Consider the following 9,961-nt stretch of genomic DNA (forward strand, 5'->3'; position numbering starts at 1 on the left):
TCATAATGGTTATTAGGTCACTCAATAACATTATGTGATTACATATCTAGCCTTTAAATGGCACAGCTAATAGTCCTCAATATACTATTACAGTAAAAGTTGTGATACTGAAAATGAAATTTTCAATTCATATGAAATCAGAAACATAACACAAAAAACATTTGTTTAAGGGTATCTCTTCTTTTAGGAACATGGAATTCTTGTGACCTTTATTCTGATTACAATTTATGTAAAGTCTTGTATTGGGACTTTAATATCTGTTACAGTTCTTTGTAACATAAAATGTATTTCAGGTGGATGCAAGCCACATTTATGGAGATAACCTAGAACGTCAGCTGAATCTCAGACTTCTAAAAGATGGCAAGATGAAATTCAGGGTAAATATGTTTTTTAGGTATTCTGCTATTTATATGTGTAATTATTATTACTGCAGAATTTTGACAGAAATGTATTTAGTTTTTACAGCATGGTGGAGAAATCAGTGGTCTGTGTGTTAGATTTTATTTTATTATTCATTTTACTGAAATATGTATTGATTATCCATCATATAATAATTTCTGTATTCAAAACACAATCCATATTTTTTAACGATTTTAACAATCTGACACTTGAGAATTAATATCCAGTATTTATTAGTCAGTCAGTCATTCTCCAACCCGCTTTATCCTAACACAGGGTCACGGGGGGTCTGCTGGAGCCAATCCCAGCCAGCACAGGGCGCAAGGCAGGAACAAACCCCAGGCACGGTGCCAGCCCACCGTGGACTTTTAGTCTTCATAATATTTATATTTTTTAAATTGTGTAAATACAAAGCAGGCATATATACACAGCTGCTTAGAAATAGGCTTTTAGATGGTGGTAAACATAGGGCCTATTATCCTTATTTGCACTGCCTGGCACTATGCTAGACAAAAGAAGTTTTGTGCTCCTAAAAAGAATTCTTAAAGCAGAAATATGTAAACAAAAGAGACGGATGGTTTTGAGTGCCTAATTTACACTTAAACATGAGGAACTGTTTTATCTCATTATCTTTTTTTTACTTTGAAACAGTTTTGTAGCAGAAAGACATTTCCAAATTTAATATATGTCATAAAGTGTTTGAATTGTAAAGGTGTTCAGATTTTGCATAGTGTGATGTTAATTTTTGCTTGAATTGCATTCTAATTTTAACCATTAAGAAGAAGAAAGCGTACTAAGCATTATGATATCTCTGGCAGAAATTTTATATTGGTTGGCCTTATGTTAAGAAATGATAAGGAAGATAGTGCTCATTGTCTTAAATAACTGAGAAAGTAAATTTAACACAATAGTAAAATTGTAAAGTCTAAAATAAAACTTTGTATCTATTCAGTAAAACTAAGATGATCGATTTTCCTCTTCTACCTTTTAACAATATCCCCAGTTGAGGTCTCACCTTTCTCTTTTGAGTCATCTGATGATTTGCCAGAGCTGCTTTGAGGCTGTCTAGTGAGCCATGGAAAAGGACTTTCAATCTCACCCAGACATGGGCCTTTCTTTGTTTTAGCCACTTAAGCATCTTTTGGCACTGGTCTGCTGGTATCCCTCAGGTCACATATGGAGAACCTCTTGCTAACATTGCTCAAAAGGTGTTTTTCTTCAATTAAACAGCTTCTCTTATTGGCTTTTGCATACCAACAGATTTATTGTTACTTTTGACTACAGCTCATTTTATTTGCCTGCTCTGCTAGGGTCCTAATCAGAGTCCATTGAGACTCCATGTCCTTAAAGCTCTAACAAAGAAGTAGGAGAAGCTGCTCCAGAGGTGAGAGCTGAATTCTTTCCAAACAGAAGAATTCTATTGTTATCCCAAAACACCTTAAATAGCTGTTAAGGTTTTCATGATCTGTGTAGCAAGCAGTCCATGTTATTGAGCCAGTGCACCAGCAAATGGTGATCAGTGACAGCCGAGCACCTCTGTTCACCGAAATATTTAGAACATACAGCCTTAAATAATACTACAAACTCAGTCATTAGACTTTGGCCCAAAGTATACTTATGAACAGCCTTGTATGGTACACCTGTGCTATTCATGTCATTGTAACACATAATACAAAATGTCAAGATGAACTAAAATGTTATTTTGTAGTTAGCATCACACCTATTGCTTCAGTTATGTTTTTTTCCAGACAGGAAGGGTAAAACTCAAAAAGCCACAAAAATACATGTAATTTATTAATTATTAAATCAAATGAAGAATTCTGTAATAAAGAAATAACTAAATAATAAGCCAATAATATAGAAATGATCATCAAACCAATTAAATAGAAAAACTAAATATTAATAATCAAAATACAGTAATAGTGACTCAAAAATACAAATTATAAATATAAACCAATATGATTAAGAAAACAGACAAATCCAAATAAAATGTACAAAATTCAAAATACAAAACTAAAATTAAATTCCAAGCCAAATCATACTAGTAGTCCTAACCAAAAAATAATTCTCCAAAAAGACACAAAGCGCAAGGCAAATAACAAAGAGACAAGAATAAAGTAAAATTCCACACAAAATATCAAGTAGTCAACAAAAATGAGACCAAGGGAGGGTCACAGAACATAACAGCCAGTGCTAGGCAGTGCGACAGCAATAATGCTCTGGCAGCATTACTCAGGTGACTGTGTCATTTGAGAGGACAATTCATGTTGTCGCTTCACCTCTTCCAGATTAGAACAATAAGGAATATGAGTGATGGGGGTGAAATGTGTAAACGTAAATTTAAATGAGAATAGTAAGGCAGTATGTCTCAGTCAAACTTTGGGTAAGTGTTTGTTTTACATGTACACAAAGGCTGTGTCCTTCTCAATTTTAAAAAAATGCCTCACTTGTAAATCAATTATTCTGATAGCTTTATGAAAAACCCGAAAAATATATGAAAATGTGCACAAATTATGCATTGCCAGAGAGTAGTGTGACTTTGTGTGATGAACATGCAGGAAGAGGGTGGAAATAATCCAAATGACTAGCATCTTCATGGCAACAATGAGTTAAGACTTCTTCACCTGCACATTTTAAGTTTACACATGCCTGAATTCTTGTTTGGATTTTCATTTCTTAGGTCATATTACTACATACTCAGTCCTGCCAAAAAAGATTTTTGGCTTATTTGGGCAGTCTCTGTTATAATCCTTTTAGTAATGGTATTCCTGGAACTGAATCTCATAGGAGAGGACTATAGTCTCTCACGGTAGGAAGGGTTAGAAGATATTTTCAAAATGGTCAGTAATCCATGAGTACAGGTTAACTTCTGCAAACAATTGGGAAATACGTAAGTATTCTAAAAGAGAATACTGAAAATGAACAACAAAATACACAGCAGCCCCATCTTCATTTAGCAACTATCTCTTGCATAACCTGTTTTTATATTCGCAAAAAAAACTGCATGAACGAAAAGAATACTACTTTGTGCTGTTTTATGTGACTCTTTAACAAGCATCTTTCATTTATTTCATAGTGGTGGCAAATATTTGCCACAGGATTACACCAAGATTAAATAAGCCTCTAGATTTTAAAATGAATTGTTTTTCACTTTTTAATCAAAACGTTTTTTGTAAGATCCTGTATTCTTTTGGGTATTGGCATTTTTCACAACTCTTGATTGTTAATTCTTATCATTCCTTTGAGTTCTTGCAAATTTTGACTGTCTTTGTGCACTCCTGTGAGCAGTCTGTTAACTTGAAGATGCTTGAAATCAGTTATTTGGAAACTTATTTTTTAAAAATATACACTTAGAATTTGAAATAGTGAGATTAAGAATAACAGTGCTGAAGGGTTTAAGATAACAAAGCAAAATTCTAATTGAACACAAAGTAGTCATAAATCAAGAAATCTAATACAATGTATAACGGGTGCATTGCAAAAAAGAGAAAATCTCCCTAAAGGAAGGCTGTAGGGAAGAGGAAGCATCTAGCTATTTACTGTAATATGGAATTATGAATTTAGCATCAAAACATACACATGTAAATTGGAAAGGAGAAACTGGGATAAACTTTGACAAAGCCAACATTCCAAAAGGCCCTGGTCTTTGGTACAGATAGTAATTTTTACAAAACACCATTATGGAGAGCCTTCTGTGGTAAAGAAAAGAAGGTTGATTATTTAAAATGCTGGAAGCCATATAAGTAAAACAAATGAGTAGCTATAATACACCATATTTTGGAAAAGACATAAAACATGTAAATGAATATTTTATTCTTCCCCACAATTAGGTGTATTCCTGAATTAGGTTTATCTGATGATGGAATGGAAAATTAGTTCTAGTTCCTCATTGAAGAGTAATATAGATAGATACTTTATTAATCCCAAGGGGAAATTCACATAATCCAGCAGCAGTGTACTGATACAAAAAACAATATTAAATTAAAGAGTAATAAAAATGCAGGTAAAAACAGACAATAACTTTGAATAATGTTAGCATTTACATCCCCGGATGGAATTGAAGAGTCGCATAGTGTGGGGGAGGAACGATCTCCTCAGTCTGTCAGTGGAGCAGGACAGTAATAAAAGTCTGTCACTGAAGCTACTCCTCTACCTGGAGATGATACTGTTCAGTGGATGTAGTGGATTCTCCATGATTGACAGGAGTTTGCTTAGTACCCGTCGCTCTGCTACAGATGTTAAACTGTCCAGCTTTATTGCTACAGTAGAGCCTGCCTTCTTAACAAGTTTGTCCAGGCATGAGACGTCCTTCTTTATGCTGCCTCCCCAGCACACCACCGCGTAGAAGAGGGCGCTCGCCACAACTGTCTGATGGAACATCTGCAGCATATTATTGCGGATGTTGAAGGACGCCAACCTTCTAAGAAAGTTTAGTCGGCTCTGACCTTTCTTACACAGAGCATCAGTATTGGCAGTCCAGTCCAATTTGTCATCCAGCTGCACTCCCAGGTATTTATAGGTCTTTACCCTCTGTACACAGTCTCCTCTGATGATCATAGGGTCCATGAGGGGCCAGGGCCTCCTAAAATCCACCACCAGTTCCTTGGTCTTGCTGGTGTTCAGGTGTAAGTGATTTGAGTCACACCATTTAACAAAGTCTTTGTTTAGCTTCCTGTACTCCTCCTCCTGCCCACTCCTGATGCAGCCCACAATAGCAGTGTCATCAGCAAACTTTTGCACGTGGCAGGACTCCAAATTGTATTGGAAGTCTGATGTATATACAGTAGGCTGAACAGGACCGGAGAAAGTACAGTCCCCTGCGGCGCTCCTGTGTTGCTGACCACAATGTCAGACCTGCAGTTCCCAAGACGCACATACTGAGGTCTGTCTGTAAGATAGTCCACGATCTATGCCACCAGGTGTGAGTCTAATCCCATCTCAGTCAGCTTATCCCTAAGGAGCAGAGGTTGGATGGTGTTGAAGGCGCTAGAGAAGTCCAGGAACATAATTCTTACAGCACCACTGCCTCTGTCTAGGTGGGAGAGGGATCGGTGTAGCGTGTAGATGATGGCATCCTCCGCTCCCACCTTCTCCTGGTATGCGAACTACAGAGGGTCGAGGGCGTGGCAGACCTGTGACCTCAGGTGGTGAAGCAGAAGCCGCTCCATGGTCTTCATCACATGTGACGTCAGAGCAACAGGCCGGAAGTCATTTAGCTCACTAGGACGTGATACCTTTGGGACTGGGGTGATACAAGATGTTTTCCAAAGCCTCGGGACTCTCCCCTGTTCCAGGCTCAGGTTGAAGATGCACCATAGAGGACTCCCCAGTTCCAACACACAGGCCTTCAGCAGTCGTGGCGATACTCCATCTGGACCCGCTGCTTTGCTGGCACGAAGTCTCCTCAGCTCTCTGCTCACTTGTGCTGCTGTAATTGTGGGTGGGGATGTCTCTCCTATGCTGGTATCAGCTGAAGGATGGGTGGAGGGTGCAGTACTCTGAGGTGTACTTAGTGGGAGTGAGAGTGGGTTAGGGTGGTCAAACCTGTTAAAGAAGTTGTTCATTTGGTTTACTCTCTCCACGTCTCTCTCGATGGTGGCACCCCACTTCGAGCTGCAGCCAGTGATGATCTTCATCCCATCCCACACTTCCTTCATGCTGTTATTCTGCAATTTATGCTCCAGCTTTCTCCTGTACTGCTCCTTCGCCGCCCTGAGCTGGACTCGGAGTTCCTTCTGCACGCGCTTGAGCTCATGCTGATCACCGCCTTTAAAAGCCCTTTTCTTCTGGTTCTAAAGGCCCTTAATGTCACTTGTAATCCATGGCTTGTTGTTAGCATAGCAGCGTACTGTTGTTACTGGAACTACAATGTCCATACAGAAGTTGTAATCAGTTGTGCAGTCAACATCCTCTTCAGTATTCTCACTATGTGACCCCTGCAGGATATCCCAGTCTGTAGTTCCAAAGCAGTCTCTCGGAACCTGCTCTGCCTCAGGGGACCTCTTCCTGAATGAGCGTGTGGTTGTAGGTAGTGCCCTCACTCTTGGTTTGTAATGAGGCTGAAGCAGAACCAGGTTATGATCTGCTTTCCCAAGTGCAGGCAGAGGGGTGGCGCTGTATGCGTCTTTAACGTTTGCATACAGTAGGTCGATAGTCCTATTTCCCCGGGTGTTACAGTCCACATACTGGGAAAAGGCAGGTAATGTTTTGTCCAGCGTCGCATGGTTAAAGTCTCCAGCGATTAGCACAAGAGCCTCATAGTGCTGTGTTTGTAACTTAGCAACTGCGGAATGGATGACGTCACCCGCTATCTCCGCATTCGCTAGAGGGGGATGTAAACCATAACAACAATCACATGCCCAAACTCTCTGGGCAAGTAAGTATATTTTTTTCATCAGAATGGATTTATAATATCAGTCCTTAAACACTTGTTGTGGAGATTTTTTTCTTTTGAGGAAAAAATAGAACAGCTTCTAAAATTTTTACTTTTGATTTCATTTCAAGGAAATTTCCTAAGACAGTGTGCCTTGATTGTAGTGCCAAGGGTTAATGGGATGTATCAGAAGTACTCTGTAAGTAATTGAGTGCTTATTTGTATACACTATTTTTTTCCCCAGTGGCTAAGATTATGAGTTTACTGGAGCTCCTTACTCTTGAATATACCATACCTCTTTCTAAGCCCGCATAATCCTGAGCTGGGTTGGGAGGGAGCTGAAGCCTAACCCAAGAAGAATAGGGCACAAGGCAGGAGCAATCACTAGACAGTGTGCTAGTCCATCACAGGGTGAAGACGAACACACACAAACCAATTTATCATCACTAACCTGCAATTCTTTGAACTAGGAGAGGAAACTGGAGCACCCATGCAGACTGGAGGAGAACATGCAAACTCTATGCAGGGATGTGAACCCTTGGACTTATTGTGAGGCTGCAGTGCCTCCACCTTGGCGTCCATTGATTAATATGCTGCATACAATTGTACATGACTAAAACATTCCTGCCATAGAGTAATCCCTGCTTTTCCTAGTGACTTGGCTTTTGTTGATGGTTATTGAAAAATACAGTTTTAGAGGAAGCTGTATTTATTTTGAATTCAATCCGGTAATTAATAGGAATGGTGCAGTGGTACCAGTGCTGTCTTGCACTAGGAGATCATAGGTTCTCCTCCAGGGTCCTACCTATGTGGACAGCACTTTGAGTAGTGAGAAAATGCAATGTAAACATAAAGACTTATTATTATAATATGAATTTTTGGTATAAATGTAATATTACCCTGTAACAGATCCTGTAAAGGTTGCAGCTTCAGTCAGATTTGAATATAACAATTTGATTTGTAATCCTGTACCACTGCAAAGTTTTAGAGGGTTTAGATTAAATGCAATGCACTAAATTGTGTTTTTTTATTACATACAGCATTGATATTTACAGGCTGCTCACTTACTTAGTACAATTTATGAACTGAATATTGTAAGCATTGTACAGAAAAGAACTAATATTGTAAACATTGTACAATGTCAACCTCCTCTATGTTGTGTCCATCATAACTTCTTTAGCTATGCAAAAATTGAAACTGACCAAGGCAAAGCAACACATCACTGTCTGACCTTGAAGGGAACACCTCAGTTCTCCACAATATTGCATATATTTTATGACCAATATGTGGTCCACCCAGGTCCCTTTTCTTTTAAGTTTATGTATATAAGACCACTTGATAATCCAATCTGGATTGAATTTCAGTGTATTTTATACCGCATTGAGAGGAATAAGAAGATGCTGACAGAACAAGTAGTACTGCATGTACTCAATGAGACCACTTGCTAACCATGTCTTTGAGTTTCCCCTTCGTCCACTTCACATCTCATTTTCTATAAAGCTCGCCACTTTGTTTCTTTCTTTTGTGTAGGGAGACTGCCGTTTTTTATTCGCCACCAGCCCCATTTCTCTGCATGATTACAGCATCAGCTTGTACAATGGTGCTGTTCTGCTTGTGGCATTTATTGGCATGAACTGCACGGCCTATATCTCCACGGGATCACAGCTGAGGCAAAAAAGGACACATCACCTAAGAATACCACACTCTTTACAGCTTTATTATTGACAGTTCATTTGTCTGCTAAATTTCTTTTTTCTACTATGTCATCAAATTTCAATCAAATCCGTCAAGGCATTTTTGAGATTTTGGGGAATTTAGTTTTTCTGTTGTAGGGGGAGACTTTACCCCTTAAATACTGAGATATCAAAACGTCCTTTCTTACCAGTTACCTAATGCCCTGCATCTGGGGTGTCCAGTACGTCGATCGGGAAGGTAGTGCAGGTACATCGCGTTGCATTCAAAAAAAATTTTTTTTAAATGTTAGTCTATCATATATGGCATTTGCCACTTGATTGACATACAGGGCAGCCAGTCTGAGATCTCTTTTCTTCTAACACACTGGTCATCCCGCACGCACGATCAAACGCGCGAGCTACTGCAAAACTCTGGCTATCTAAGTGATCTGGTTAGCCTTCCAATTTATATCAACTAAAGAAGGGATTTAAAAAAAAAAAATTGTTGGTTATGGACTGGATGTGGAATTGAAAGAGGATTTTTCTCTATCAAAATGTCACATTCGAAGTGCGTTTGTCTGATCTGTCAATCTATCATTGCTATTCCAAAGAAGGAAAATGTGTAAAGGCACTTTCAAACTGTTCATAAAAACTACGAAACTGACTTCCTTCCGAAAAGCGATCTGAGAAAGAGAAAGGAGAGGGAACTAAAATCACAGTTAATCAGACAGCCGTCATTTTTCACTCGGCTGAATTCAAAAGCAAAGGCAGACACACCGAAGCATGGTTCCGGGTGAGTCACTCGATAATTAAGCATAAGAAGTCTATCCAAGATGGAGAGATGATAAAAGATGCTTTCGTTGAGGCAGAGGGCTAGGGAGAAATTCCTGCTGAGATTTCAAGACCCCTAGCCAGAGAAAAAGCAGTTTCTCCTTGTCATTAAACATTCAGAATACAAGCAACTTAATAACGATCAATGGCTGTTAGACTTAGCATTTTTTTTCCAATCTGGCCAACATGTTGAATGATCTTAATTTACAGCTGCAAGGAAAAGAGAAAACCATGGTCAATATGAAAAGCTCAGTTAATGTTTTCAAACGAAAAGTGCAACATCTGTACTCAAAGCTACAGCGCCTTGATTTGGGGAACATCCAAAACCTCGCATCCTCCATGTTCCCGGGTGTGGCAGAAGTAAATGTTTCCCGAGCTCTCTGAGACTCGAGGCACCCCTGGCGGTGGCCACGGGCCCCAGTGGGCTTGAGCCTCCTTGCTCCTGCCCCGTGGTCTTCTCCAGATCCAGGGTGGTTGCCCCCTCATGGCCCGGAGGATGAATATGCCACCTCCCAGTATGTGTGTGTGTGTATGTATGTATATATATATATATATATATATATATATATATATATATATATATATATATATATATATATATATATATACAGTGCATCTGGAAAGCATTCACAGCGCATCACTTTTTCCACATTTTGCTATGCTACAGCCTTATTCCAAAGTGGAT

The 9,961-nt window shown here is 39.1% G+C and overlaps 1 protein-coding gene across 1 annotated transcript in view; it reads left to right on the forward strand.

Annotated features, from left to right (window-relative positions):
* ptgs1 (prostaglandin-endoperoxide synthase 1) overlaps nt 1-9,961 on the forward strand; it is a 74,400-nt gene that overhangs the window by 57,472 nt on the left and 6,967 nt on the right. The window contains exon 7 of the mRNA XM_039762816.1: nt 294-377. Coding sequence (XP_039618750.1) covers nt 294-377 — 84 coding nt within the window. The remainder of the gene's footprint in view (nt 1-293; nt 378-9,961) is intronic.

This window comes from Polypterus senegalus, chromosome 9 (assembly GCF_016835505.1).
Source record: "Polypterus senegalus isolate Bchr_013 chromosome 9, ASM1683550v1, whole genome shotgun sequence".
Lineage (NCBI taxonomy): Eukaryota > Metazoa > Chordata > Cladistia > Polypteriformes > Polypteridae > Polypterus > Polypterus senegalus.